Source organism: Capricornis sumatraensis, chromosome 15, assembly GCF_032405125.1.
Source record: "Capricornis sumatraensis isolate serow.1 chromosome 15, serow.2, whole genome shotgun sequence".
NCBI lineage: Eukaryota > Metazoa > Chordata > Mammalia > Artiodactyla > Bovidae > Capricornis > Capricornis sumatraensis.
Genome location: NC_091083.1, coordinates 49,753,650 through 49,768,858, shown reverse-complemented (window position 1 = coordinate 49,768,858; position 15,209 = coordinate 49,753,650). Strand labels below are relative to the sequence as shown.

The window sequence follows — 15,209 nt, the reverse complement described above, 5'->3', positions numbered from 1 at the left end:
TATATGCCAGCCCCTCCCCCTCCCCTGCAAACTCCCCACATATGCTGTCACTGCAGGATCATAAACCCAGCAGCTGGCTGCTGTCATGAAGCCAAGAACATTCTGCCACTGCAGTGACACACAGTGCCCTGATTCATTTGTAGAAAGATCAGGCCTCCAGGTATTTAACTCTGAGTTCAATACCTATTTTTTGGTAGTGTTTAAAAGACCTTTTTATATAAAAGATGCTCAAGAAACACTTATGGGTAAGATAAAACATAGTGTGGCTGAAGGTGCAGGTTCAAAGGTCTAAAGTGCACATCAGCCCCAGGCTTGAGACCTATCAGGTCCAAATGCACCAGTAGCTGAAGACCAAGGATTCTCATCAGAGCAGGTTTGCATCTTCTGAGCCAGATGACCCACCATTCCTCAGTTCAATTTCCCAAAACTCTTAAAATCAACAGAAAAATGGCAGCCATCTTTCCAGCCACCTATCAGGTGTCACCTCCTTTGTGACTGCCCCAGAGCTACTGTGACAGCTTTGCACCTGTTCCCTGACAGGTGGGACCTATTTCATCCAACCTGGTATGGCTTCTGTTCCCAGCAGCTGCCATGGGTTCCTGAAGACCCTGGAATCAAGGCACTAGGGAAGATGGGAGGGGAGCGTGTTTGGCCTTCTTCCAGGACAGTATATGCTGTCTCGGTGCCACTGGTACCAGAGGTCCATCTCACTCACTGCATTCCCCTCCCATTCGGGATGTTAGTCTGTTACTCATCCAACCCTGTGGACAGCTGTTTTAGCCATGACTGTTTCAGGGTACTAGCTGACCTTCCTGCTCAGCTCCACCATGGGATTCCATGCGTCCTTGAACTACCCCCTTCCCTATCTCCACTCTTGTAGGTGTCCAGCTCAGTCCGGCTCTTGTGTCCTACTCAGATGCTGAAGCTGCCCAACACCCAGCTCACATCGTTTACACTCAGCAAACACTGGAGTGATAGTTCAAAGAATGAATGAACACAAGAATGAGTACACCAGAGCACTTACTTAATGACTGGAGATAACGTGCTTCTGTTTCTCACATTGCTAAAAAGCATCTTTCCTTAATTCTGACTAGGGACCTCAGGGGTCAGTGGTCAGAGAAGATACTTTCAGCCTGTTATTTTTAGTCCCCAAATAACTTCTAAAATAAGAAGAAAAAGGGGAAATCTGTTCTTCATGTGTAGAAAGCTAAGTACTCATTGTCCACTAACTGATGACAGCTAAAGAGAGCCGTGTTAAGGAACCCAGCCTTCCATCTGTCAACAGGGCCCTCCCAAGTCTCCCCTGGTCAATACGACCTCTTCTGTCACTGAGCAGGAAGTGATGTAGGCCCTCAGACCACCCGTCCACCCAGCTGCCCTGGCTTCCTAAGACGACATGGGTGTGCCGTCCACATGGAAGCAGAAAACTGGGTTCCTCAGTGGAAACGTGGAGGTAATACCCAGTGAAAGGTACCTGCAATGATGCTGAGGGAAGCAGGCAGAGCATCCAGCTTGTTGCTAGAGATGCTGCTTGGCTGCCCACTGTACCAATCTGTCTTCCATATGCAGGTCACCAGAAGAGCAGGCCTTCCTCCTTGGTTTCCCCCAAAACATCCACCTCCCCAGTTTGACAGAAGCCCCAACAGGAGGGTTCTACTGCTCTGTCACCCATGTATCATACTGACACATGACAATGTAAGTGAAGATTTATCTCCTTACTCTTTAACAATCACTCAGGGAAAGAACAGTATGCCCTGGTTACCAGTGAGAGCATGTGTGAAACACTGCTAATGGCAATTCACAGTTGGTTTTCAGATTTGCAGACTAAACCTGGAGATGGTTAGAAAGGGTTCAATATTCAAATATTTCTCTTAGCCAAAGCTTTGAGAGATTGACTTTAGCAGGATTACACAGGTTCTCAGACCTGGAACGACCTTCTTCCCACATTTATGCCACATATATCCCATAAAGGTTTGACAGCTACTCTTAGACAAATCTCAGGATAGTCTAATATCAGAACAGAAATCTTTAACTTTTTATTTTGTATTGGGATATAGCTGATTAACAAACAATGCTGTGATACTTTCAAGTGAACAGGGAAGGCTCAGCCATATGTATACATGTACCCAGTCTCCCCCAAACTCCCCTCCCATCCAGGCTGCCACATAACATTGAGCAGAGTTCCATGTGTTGTACGGTAGGTCTTTGTTGGTTATCCATTTTAAATATAGCAGTCAGAAGAGAAACCTTTAACTCCTGACAATAGCTTCTCGACTTACATCCACAAACTTAACTTCCTGCCAAAGGGCTCCAACCACCATAGACCTGCAGGACCACAGACGCAGCGAGCTGTGATGGGGACGCTGGAATTTTATCATTTATGCTAAGTTTAACTGTATTTCTGTGTGTTTTTAACCAGCAGGTCCAAGCTGGAACAAAAAAGCCATGGGGAAGCAAGCCCCGGGCATCACGAGCAGGTGCTCCCACACCCGGCAGGTGGGGGTCTGGCCTCCCTTCCCTAGGCCTCGGTGTTCTCAGCAGTGGAGCCGCAGTGCTGATACTTGCTCCTCACTGAGGCTAAGGGCACAAGTGACATTGCCCCCACACATCCTGCAATGATGGTGACACTGCCATCCTTTTGCTTCAGCCCACAGGCTCAGCTTCTGCCATCTCTCCCCTTGTGTGGGGATCCTTTCCTCTCATGAGTTCCAGGAAAGAAATCTGTGAAACTCAAGTGCATAATGCGTAAATGTCTGTTACTACTTCCTGAGTCATACGTATTTGAACTTTGGGGAAAGACAGCATATTAAAAAGCAGAGACATTACTTTGCCAACAAAGGTCGTCTAGTCAAAGTTATGGTTTTTCCACTGGTCACGTATGGATGTGAGACTTGGGCTATAAAGAAAGCTGAGCACTGAAGAATTGACACTTCTGAACTGTGGTGTTGGAGAAGACTCTTGAGAGTCCCATGGACTGCAAGGAGATCCAACCAGTCAATCCTAAAGGAAATAAGTCCTGAATATTCACTGGATGGGCTGATGCTGAAGCTGAAATTCCAATACTTTGGCCACCTGATGCAAAGAACTGACTCATTGGAAAAGACCCTGATGCTGGGAAAGATTGAAGGCACTAGGAGAAGGAGATGGCAGAGGATGAGGTGGTTGGATGGCATCACCGACTCAATGGGCACAAGTCTGAGGAAGCTCCGGGAGTTGGTGATGGACAAGGAAGCCTGGCGTGCTGCAGTCCACGGGGTCACAAAGAGTTGGACACAACTGAGCTGAACTGAACAGATGTCACTCTGCTTTATGCACCAAGGTGTGAGCAGCAGGCCCCAGGTACTCCTGTGGCATGAAGCATGTCCTGGATGAAGGGTTAGGATAATTATGGGTCAAAGCCATGACTTTGATTCTAAGTATAAAATTCAAATAAATAAAATCAGTTTCAAGCTGCAAAAGTCCCAAAGCCTTTTTTGACAAAAGCAGCAGGAGCAGATCTGTGCCCTGACAACATCAACAGGGCAACAAGGACAGCATGAACAGAACAGACAGAGGTGAGAAGGGCTACAATAATGAGACAAAAGGTGTGGTGCCTGGAGCCAGGGTACTGAGAGTAGTGATGGAGCAGAAGGAGGCCTGCATGGCACGTGGCAGTCGAATGCCCAGAACAAGGGGTCTGCTGGTCTGAGGACAGCAGGACCTCATTAGACAGCTTGATCTCAGGACACAGGCAGGGCTGAGGGGCAGGGTCAAGAGGCACTCTGAAATGTGGATGGGAGACAAGTACAGATTTGAAAGTCGTGAAAGAGCAGGTAGCCTTAAAGACTGTGGGAGTGGATGACATGGGCAAGAACACAAAGAGGCAGGATCGGGAGAGGAGCCACCAGAGGAGAAGCAAGGGCAGAGGGGAAGGAGAACAGGGTGTGGTCCCAGCGGGCAAGGAGAGAAAAAGTAGTCATTGCAACCAGAGCTCCGGTTCCCAGAGGAGAAAAGTGAAGCCACAACAGAGGAGAGAGTTGAGTCAGCAGATGTAGGAGGAGCCGGGATCCAGAATGAGGACAAGATGAGCCTTGGAAAGAAGGAGCTTTCTTTCCCAGAAAAGGAATCACATCAAAAAAAAAAAAAAAAGAAAGAAAGAACGGAGAAAGACGGGGAAATATCTGAACTGGAAAGGGATCAGTGGTTATAGAGATGTTCGACAAGAAGATAGACGAAGATCCATGGTGACATTCCCTTAATTTGAGTATCTGTAGATCTCAGCTTTATAATGAACTGATGAAGAAAATGTAGGATTAGAAGCCAAACCTAGGATAGGCCCTAACTAAAAATTCCCACAGTCATGTTGGCCAAAGAGATATACCTCTCAAGCCAGGCTTCTTTTAGTACAGAATCACCCACAAAGCCACAGAAACATGCAGTAATTGATGGAAGAGTCTCACAGGCCTTGTGTTACCTAATGCAAATTTTTCTTTTCCTGCTTATTTTTTCAATAGCATGGCTTAAAATTCTCTAAAACAAGAGCTGGCAAACTATGGCTCACGGGGCAGCCTGTCAGCTGTGTTTATAAATGAAGTCTTGCTGGTGCACAGCCATGCCTGCTGTTCACGCACGGCCTGTTGCTCTTGAGCCAGGGCACTGAGGAACAGCAGCAGGGACTGTGTGGCCCACAAAGCCTGACACCCACTCTCTGGACCTTTCCTGGAAAAACAGGCGGACACTGCCTCTGAATCAGGAAACTCCAGCTTCTGGGGACACCCTGGCCAGGAAGGGAGGCAAGAATGTTTCAGAGAAACCCCAGCCCCAGTGATGCAGGCTTTGCTAATACCACCATCCTTGGTGTGTAGTTAGTATTTCAAGATTGTAATTGTCTGAAAAGTATCAGTAAAGAGATTATGAGAGAACTGATACTATGGATGATTATACATAAATAAATTATGGTTATTTATTACATTCAGCCCTCTGAGCAAATTCCCTAGAAAACCAGAATCTAGATCCTGAACAAATGCCAGGCTCCAGGCTAATTATACATCAAGCACATGGAGGCACGTCTACCTGCTTAGCAGGATTGATGCAGGAAACCTGATGAGAATTTCCTTGCTGATACATACAGCAGCATTCATGCTGATAAACTCTATGATACTCTGGAAATGCAATTACTTCTATGAATATATGGCTAATGACAATATACCCCCAACACGTGCAGATGAAACCTCTATGAGACAACATCTCAAATGCATCAGTCACAAAAGATGACACACACCTTACCTATACATCTGTAGCTCATGAAGAAGTCTCTTTAATTTCCTGACTACACAAATTTTGATGCTGAATGTACAACGTTATCTATTCTGCTTTGTTCTTATTTCTTAATCTAGAAATGTATTAATAGTTTCTCTTTACCTTCTCTATTTCCATGTAGCTAATTCCTATAATATTTTACTCCAGTGCCTTTTTATAAATATGCTTCTTGAAGTTTCAAGTGTTGCTTTAATTCTTCTGGTTACTCTAAATTATGTTCCTTGACTTTTGATCAAGTATTTTAGAGGTGCTAATCCTCTGCCAATTGTCTCAGGAACATGGCATGCACAAAGGTTCTGTAAACACTTTCTGTTTTTCTCTCTTGACAATGTGGAGGCCCTGTTCTGTCTAGGTTGCAGAGGCCATTGCATGGTGCATCCATCTTCCTGAGTCACAAACGTGCACACCTCAGGCATTAGCATCTTGTGACAGGGATGCCTCGAGCCCTCACTGTCAGTGCTCAAATCTGAATACCATCTAGCAGAGCCACAAGAAGAAAGACTCCCTGGATGAGGACCACGTCATCCACTAAGCCAGTCTGACAGGGGGTGAGTGGTGCCACTGTGCATCAGGATGGACATCAAGGATGCAGGATTTCCTTCTAAACAACAGTGCAGAAGTACCACTCGCTCGTCTGTCACTTGGTGGTCTCTAACCACTCATTTTCCCTCTGCCCACTGCCAGAGACATTTCCACAGACCCTGTCCAAGTGCCTCACCTCGAGGGGGCATTCCTCTTTGCACCCAAGGTGCCAAACAGTGCTTTATTTGACCCTACATTCCTTAAAACACACACGTACACATTTCTTATTTTGCAGGCTTTTGATGGCCTCAACAAAAGGTCAAATACTGTCAATTCTGAATTTTGACTTCTTTGGCTTTTGTCACAGGGATAAAAAAATCTTAATTCTCCTTTTCTTATTATTTTGCCACTGCTTTTTTTCAACAAAATTTGTTTTGCATTTATAGAAAATTCCTAGATATTCTAGGAACTTATCTTTGTGCCAAATTAGAAATTAGTGAAATGTCACATACACAGAAGCTCTCTTTTAGTTACACTGAGACTTAACACACATGAGTAATGCAACCTTTTATAGTCTGGGTAGGTTTAATTATCTGTGCTATAATTACCTCCAATATTCCGTGTGTAAGTTCATACAGTGAGAAACAAATGCAGGGAGTAATATGTCCAAAATTATGTATTTCTCTTGGTAAGATTGCTGATATTTCCTTAAAAGTGAACTGAATCAGGAAACACACATTCCCAAGGTCAGAGTGAGGGGCAGAGGTAGAAGGAGCTTCATGCCCCACCTGCGCATGTGGCTGCTGGATAAAGCACACTGACAGTATCGAGGGACTGTCTCAGGTTCCTAAACACTCGGGAAAAACTTTTAGTGTTCAAAAACATCTAATGGTCACAAGTTTCTCTGATTTCAAATAGAGTTTCTCAGTACACAGTAACCAACATATGCTATCAAAAATGTTTTAAAGTCAATTTTAATAATGCCACTTTGCAGGTAAGCATTACTTTAAAAACTGAAGAATTTTCCTATTTTCCCCTTTTTATTCACAATGGAAAGGTGGAAAAGGAAGGACAGATCATTCCTCTTCTTTCCACTAACAAACTAGAGCAGGCCAACAGTGACTGCTGAGGAAGCCAGCCCTCCCTGTGTCCCGCTGGGAGACAATCGGCCTCACTGCTGATTCTGGAAAGGCTGCGGCTTTTAACCTCAGCTACATGCTGAGCAAGCGCCACTGGGGCCAAGTCCTAGAAGTCAGTGTAGAACTCCTCTGATTCTGTCATGGAGACAGTAATCTAGAAAAAAAAATACTGTGTGAATCTGAGAAGGTGGCAGAATATCGAATTCATTCATTTCACTAGCCTATTTTCTAAATGGGGATTTTTTGGATATGAGGCTAGATGCACCTGCCCTGTGCTCAGTGCTCAACCACTGCACTGGTGTCCCTGGACGTGGCTGACCCTACTCTACATCATTTGAATGGAGAACATACTGAACCATCTTGGCACCAAGTTCAAAGCAAGTGATTTATTTTTATGAATATTAATATTATTTCAGTATTTAAAAATCTCAATCCACAGCTGGAAATGGACGAGAACAGATCTGGAGCTCATACACCAGATGAATGTGGCACAGTGAGTGTCAGGTGAGGGTAGAGGCAGCGACACATGACCCTCAGGTACTCCAGGTTCACGGAGCCCCACTGCTCATTCAATACACTCTTTTCCTCTAACAACTCTTACTTAATCTCCTTTTTTAACACAGTTTTCAAACACCTTGCCAATGCTTCCTAACTTTGTGCTTTTTTAAATACAAAGGATCCCACTTCTTGTAACCTAACATACATTCTGGGAACCACCCCAGAAATCTGAATGCCTATAGCAGAAAACTGCTATAGTGATGAAAGCCGCAGTGATGAAAGCCTCCCCTTTCCAAAGTAAGGGCAAACTCACTCTCAAGTGCCTCTTGTTAGCATGATTAAAATGTTACTTAGGAGTGCATTATAGCATGAGGAGAAGAAAATGTGTAACCAGATATGGCTGCATGTTTCCCTAATGAACAAGAATGCACTCCTCTACGAGCAGGAAACTCCTAAGTTATAGTTGTAGAAGACGTCTAGGATATAAAAAATAGAAAAAACCAAGGGTTTCACTGAACAGTAAAGCCAACTCAGCAAAGCAGCCCAGGAGCGGAAACAGGGCCTGACCTGTCCCTCAAGTGAGCTCTGAGGCCACGATGCACAGACAGGGAAAATGCAAACTAAACAGGGTAGGGACACTCAACAGCCACTCCAGTGCACGGACGGGGAGAACAGTGCAGCCAGCTGCCGCAGGGCACTCACCTATGTGCGTCTGAGCCAGGACGTCGGCCAGCCTGTGGGCGGCGCCGCTCCCCCCACTCTGGGTGGAAGACGACGAGGTGGTGGAGGTTGTGGAGCCGTGGATGGCCTGGCTGATCCAGTGCTCCATGTTGATGCTGCCCTGGCTGGACGTGGGGGTGCCCTGTGAGTCGCCCTGCACCGAGCCTTCGTCTTCTGAGCCAGAGGAGGTATCTGTGGGACAGAGGCGGTTAGCTGCGACTGGGGCAAGCAGCACTCCCAGGCCCAGGCCCTCTCCAAACACAGACCCACCTCACACACTAATTGGTAAATGACCTTTGAACACTCTTGAAAAGTCACAAGCTTTTCAGATGACAAATTATTTTTCAGTATAGTGAGGTCTTCATCCAAAGCACCTTACCTTACATATATATGCTGGAGTCTTCTTGACATTCCAAACTCAGACAAAGACATCCTCACCTGTCCTCCACTCAAGACGCTGGGGAATAACCAGATGTTTTTCTGTGCACTCAGACACCAAGCAAGAAGGCCATGGTGGCGTTTTCCAAGACACTAAACTTTAAAGTGTTCAAAGTGTGATGCTCTGTAGCCCTTCTTTATTCAAAGTATTTCTCTGAGCCATGTGCTATTTTAAGTTGTGTGTGAGTGTGGCAGGTTGTGAATAAAAAAATTTATAATGATAGTGTTGGCATTTATGATTGTACAAAACTATCTCAAGACTAAATGACAGTTTATAAGATGTATTATACAGTATACCTGAAAATGCTAACCAAACAATTAAATGCACCAAAAATGACATTTCCAATAATGTTCTTTTATATTTTGCAGACATTTGTACAGGATTTGTTCTTCTGAAAGTTCTGTCTCTCATCATGAAAGACACAGTAACACCCCAGAGGACAGAGTCAACATAAAGAAAAGCACACACACAAATAAATCACACGGCACTTTGTACTTCAGACTCAGTATTTCCCATAAAAAGTGGCTCAGAAAACTGTCCAACTCCCTGAATATTGTCTAGTTGCAAAGATTTGGTTAAAATATATTTGAAGTGGGTTTTTTATCCATGTAAGTCCATTCTGTTTGTTATACACATACAAAATTAAAATTTTCACATTCGTATTTTGGCAAATTATAACCACAAACTAAACAAATAGGATTAAGTATACTAATTATGGTTGTGTCTGACTCTTTGCAACCCCATGGACTGTAGCCCACCAGGATCCTTTGTTCATGAATTCTCCAGGCAAGAATGAATACCGCAGTGAGTTGCCATTCCCTTCTCCAGGAGATCTTTCCGACTCAGGGACTGAACCCGGTCTCCTGCATTGTAGGCAGATTCTTAGCCATCTGAGCCATCAGTGAATCCCATGCTGATTTAAGAACAGTTCAAATTACATGTTATGGCTCAGAATTAAGAAATGAAGGAATGTAAGGAAATCAGCAAAAAGGACTCCCTTTCCTATTAGAAAATTCTATTTTTAAGAACATTTTTTGTATTATCTTTTAAGACAACACAAAACAACTAAGTTTTATATTTAAATTTTGTCTTACAAAGTTCAGAACTTTCACTTTTGAAGGCATGAGAAGTTGAAGAGTGGTCTGAATTAGTACCGGACATACCTGATCACACCCCTAAGTTGAAGTATGTGCTTCTGTTACCCTCACTGCTTGCAAACACTCAGGACTAAACTTTATGAGACTCCAAAAAGTGCTTTATATATTCAACTATTCTTATTCCACCTTAAATTTCTCTTGTGAACAAAGGGGTGTGCAAGGTAACTTAGGTCTGCAGAAAAGACAGAGTGGCAACCACGCCATGAATAATGCTGGAACAAGAAACGCATATACACATACATACAAAATCAAGTAAATTAGGCTTGTGCTTCTAACAGATACCTGGACATTTAATTTTGTGCTTCACTTCAGTTTTGAAGATAATAACATGTGCGTGCCTATGTGAGTGCTAAGTCGCTTCAACCGTGACCGACTCTTTGCAACCCTATGGACTGTAGCTCTCCAGGCTCCTCTGTTCATGGGATTCGCCACAAGAACACTGGAGTAGGTTGCCATGCCCTCCTCCAGGGGATCTTCCCAACACAGGGATTGAACCCATGTCTCTTGTGTCTCCTGCATTGGCAGGCGGGTTCTTTACCACTAGCACCACATGATATAGATTATAATTATTTGTACAGAGTTAAGTAGAGAAATAAGGTAGTTACATAAAATTCAAGATTAAACAAAAGCAGAAATATAAATGGGATATTACCTTCAACCATGTACATCAGGGGTGGACAGACCTGTGGACCAAACTCTCTGCCTATTTTCATGACAAAGTTTTATTGGCACAGAGCTACATCTCTCACTGATATGCTGCCATTGGCAGCTTTAGTAACTCGATGGCAAAGCAAGCAACTGTGATACCCAAAACTACTATCTGCACTTTACAGCAAAAACTGATGTCACCAGATTTAAGTAACTGCCTGAAAGTGAAAGTCGCTCAGTTGTGTCTGACTCTGCGACCCCATGGACTAGACAATCCATGGAATTCTCCAGGCCAGAATACTGGAGTGGGTAGCCTTTTCCTTCTCCAGGGGATCCTCCCAACCCAGGGCTCGAACCAGCGTCTCCTGCATTGCATGCAGATTCTTTACCAACTGAGCTACCAGGGAAGTAACTGCCTAAAATTTTCAATTCATTCAATTTCTTAACAGAACATTACAACCTACTGATAGCTTGAAGACTTGAGAATATTCATACACCAGTCTAAGCAGAGAAGAAATCCAACTTCTCTTGCTGTGTGAAGAATTAAATTTTATACGACTTTAACAAAAGTCTGTATCATATTTATGAGTCTAAAATCTTAAAATGCATATTTATATAGACATTACAATGCATACATAATCATGCCAATTTTCCTTCCAAGTTTAATTTAGAGCATATACACTGTTTCTGGACTTCTGATTCTCAAAAACCTGAATTATAGCACCATGATTCTGAAAGCTAAAGAGACTGCAGTTGCTGGCACTAACCTAATTCTAAGGCATGCTCATCCCTCTCTGAAGCCAACAGGGCCTGCTGCTCACCTGGGGGTGTGTAGGCGTCCATCGAGGTCTGCACAACCAAGGACCTGCGTTTGGAAGGCATAGGCACTGCCATCTTCCTTTCTTTGTGTTTAGCGAGCGCAGCCTGGACAGCTTCTGTATGGACGTCTGAAACAAAGCGGGAGCTCAATCACTCCATTGTTTGGTGACGGCCCCAAGGCCCCAAGGCCCCAAGCTTCTCTGCCTTGTTTCTGTTCCTGTGACAGAGTCTATCTTCCTACAGACACTGTCACAAATGGATGAGTAGGGAAGGAAGGAAAGTAAATATATGCCTGACAGTTTGAAAGCTCCAGGAAAAAGGCATTCAAATTCATTTGCAGACTTTTAACTATTTATTTTATTACCCTGGAATCTGTATGATCAGATACTAGATATAAATCTCTGTGGTGTTTTTTTTTCTTTAGTCCTTGATCTTCAAATATTTCTTCATGGGTCACATTTTCCAGCTTCATAATTCATTTCCATGTCTGTTAAGGGAAGTATGTACACCTTATAGGCTGTACAGTAATGACTTTAGCTAACAGTTTAAACATCAGTTATGGGGCAGTCCTTATATTGGGTAATCTTTTCATATTAACCCATTACATTAACTCCACCCATCTATTTTAAGGTAGTGGCCTCAGGACTGGGTGTGGAGAATCAGTTGGACAAGGTACTACCTGTCATGTAGGTCACTTTCTAAAGGGCCAAAGACAGACAAGAGACTATCATATGGGATAGGAATGGAAATCAGATAAAAAGACTGAATGGCTACTTAATTGTGAAGCCAGAGAAGAGATCTCTTACTGGGAAATCTGAATAGTAAGATGAGAAACTCCAAGACAGGGAAAAATTAACTCAAAGGCCCTGCACTGTGCAGGAGGGTGGTGCCCGCAAGACACATACAGCACCAGCCAAGGGACCCACCAGGATGAGGGCTTGGCAGGAGTGGTTCTAAGTCTGACAGGGAAGCATGGGCTTGAGGAGTAAGAGAGGATGAGGGATCATCCTGGCTGCTGGGAAGGAGCCATCTAGAGAATGAGAGAGGAGCCAGGAAAGCGGCCAGAAGGCAGCAGTCAGGGAGTATGACTACACTCACCAACTTCCACACGTTCTATGGAGGAGGCTCTTGTTATTCCCATTTCACAAACAAGAAAGCAAAGGTGTAAAGCCCTCCCAGTGTAACTTGTCAGTGGCAATGACTAGGTATGAACCAGGTATGAGCACCTCCAGGGCTCACATCTTCACCACTAACCAACCACACTGTTCTGTAACTGCTCCTAAGAAACCCCACCGTGTTAACATTTGAGAGTCAGGTCAAACACAGACCAGCCCTCAGGCCAGATGCAGCCTGCATTCTCCTGGTAATAATGTTTCAGTAGAAAAGCGAGGCATCATTTCTGTGTGTGTCATCTATGGCTGCTTCCATACTGTAAAGCAGGGCTGAGCAGTTGTGACAGATACCATAATGGCCTAGAAAGCTAGAAATATTTGCTATCTGGCCCTTTACAGAAAATATTTGCCAATAATTGTTCTAGACCACATCACATATCAAACACAATGACTTTATTATTTTTTGTTCAGACTGTGTGTGCACTGCTCTTCTCTCCTCATCTAAATTCAAAGTACTTTAAGACAAAAACCCAGTTTCTGGTCTCTCTTAAAACTCCTAGATTGAAAACTGGTGACTGAATGACTTGAATTTACATTACTGAACAAAACTAAAGAGCTCATTAATGAGAACACTGGTTCTCCACACATTAAACACTTTGCTTTATATATTTCTCCTTCTTAAGTTTTTGGATGTAATTTCAAATTTACAGAAAATAATCTGCTAGGATAGTACAGAGAACTCTGGTATAACTTTTACACAAACTCACCATTTATATTTGACCCCACTGCTTTCTTTACATGAGTTTTTTCCCTAATTATGTGAAAATAAACTGCAGCTACCATATTTTTCTATACCTAAATATTTCAACATATTTCCTATAAACAAAGATATTCTCTTACATAATGTGAATTCTCAAAATTGGGAAATGTAACAATGATAGCCTTTGTGTGTGTGCTAAGTTGCTTCAGTTGTGTCTGACTCTCTGCAACCCTATGGACTGCAGTCTGCCAGGCTCCTCTGTCCATGGGACACTCCAGGCAGGAATACTGGAGTGGGTTGATGTGCCCTCCTCCAAGGGCTCTTCCAGCAAACAAACCTATGTCTCTTACGCCTACCTGCATTGACAGGTGGGTTCTTTACCACTAGTGCTACCCAGGTAATCCAATGATACACTACCATCATCTAATTCAAACTGCAAGTTCAAATGGTACCAATTGTCCCAGTAACTTCCTTTGCAGTTATTCTGTCTTTCTAGTCTGTGATTCAATCCAGGACCATGGGTGCACATATTTATTAGATTTTCTTTGCCCTTGTAGATTTGGACCAGTTTCCCAGCTTCTGCATTCCATGAAACTGGACATTTTAAAGGATCAGTCAATTCAGTCACTCAGTTGTGTCCGACTCTTTGCAACACCATGGACTGCAGTATACCAGGCTTCCTTGTCCATCACCAACTCCCGGAGCTTGGTCAAACTCATGTCCATTGAGTCAGTAATGCCATCCAACCATCTCATCCTCTGTCGGCCCCTTCTCTTCCTGCCTTTAACCTTTCCCAGCATGGGAGTCTTTTCCACTGAGTCAGTTCTTCACATTAGATGGCCAAAGTATTGGAGTTTGAGCTTCAACATCAGTCCTTCCAATGAATATTCAGGACTGATTTCTTTTAGGACTTTAAAGGATACAGGCCAGTTATTTTGTAGATTGTCTTCAGCCTGGGTTTTCTGATATTTCCTCATGACTAGATGCAGACCATGCATTTTAGTGGGGACTTCACATAAGTCTGTCCTCTACTGATGGAGGTAACTTTGGTTCTTAGTTAAGGTGCTGCTATGAACACAGGGGTGCATGTAGCCTTTTAAATTATAGTTTAATGATCTTTATTTCTAATTTCAAATTCCAATTGTTTATTAGCTGGTATGTAAGTGGCTTTTTTTTATATTAACCTTATATTCTACAACCTTGCTATAATCACTTATGAGTTTTCAATTTTTTTCTTGATTCTTTAGGGCTTTCTACATAAACAATCACATCACTCCAAACATGTATACTTTTAATTTCCTTTACTTAACCTATTGCATTAGCTAAGACTTTCAGTATGATGTTGAAAAGTAATGATGATGGGACATTTTTACCACATTGTTGATCTTAGTGGGAAGTCTCACCACTAAATATTAACTGTATTTTTTTTCATATTCTTCATCAAATTGAGGATGTTCTCCCCTACTCCTAGATTGTCAAGAATTTCTGTCATAAAGGGGTACTGGATTTTGTGAAATGCTTTCTCTGCATCTATTGACAGGTCTTTTTCTTTCTTTAGCCTGTTGATACTATAGATTACATTAACTGATTTTCCATTGTTAACCCAGCTTTGTATACCTGGAATAAATCCCACTTGGTTGTGTTGTGTAATAGTTTCTGTTTTTGGATTTGATTGGCTAATATTTTGTTGAGGAATTTTGCACCTATGTTCATGAGAGATACTAGTCTGTACATTTCCTTTCTTGTAATATCTTTGTTTAGTTTTTGTATTAGGTTAATGCTTGCCACATAGAATAAATTAGGAAGTAGCCCCTCTGCTTTTATCTGCACAAAGAGAATACAGGACACAGGTACAACTTCTTCCATAAATTTCTGATAGACTCAGCAGTGAACCTATCTGGGCCTGGTGCTTTGGAAGGCTATAATCGTTTCAGTGTTGTTAACAGACATAGGCCTATTTAGATGGCCTCTTTCTTCTTGGGTGAGTTTTGGCAGATTGTGTCTTTCAAGGAATGGATCATTTTCATCTAGGTTTTTGTATCTGTATTCACAGAGTTGTTTGTAATATCCCCTTAATATTCTTTTATTGTCTATGGG

At 43.0% G+C, this 15,209-nt stretch overlaps 1 protein-coding gene across 2 annotated transcripts in view; it reads right to left on the bottom strand.

Moving 5' to 3' along the window:
- DIP2C (disco interacting protein 2 homolog C) overlaps nucleotides 1–15,209 on the bottom strand; it is a 309,984-nt gene that overhangs the window by 108,974 nt on the left and 185,801 nt on the right. For both annotated transcript variants that reach the window (XM_068987609.1, XM_068987610.1), the window contains 2 exons: nucleotides 11,243–11,368; nucleotides 8,160–8,369 (listed from right to left, as the gene is read on the bottom strand). In XM_068987609.1, the coding sequence (XP_068843710.1) occupies nucleotides 8,160–8,369; nucleotides 11,243–11,368 (336 nt within the window). The remainder of the gene's footprint in view (nucleotides 1–8,159; nucleotides 8,370–11,242; nucleotides 11,369–15,209) is intronic.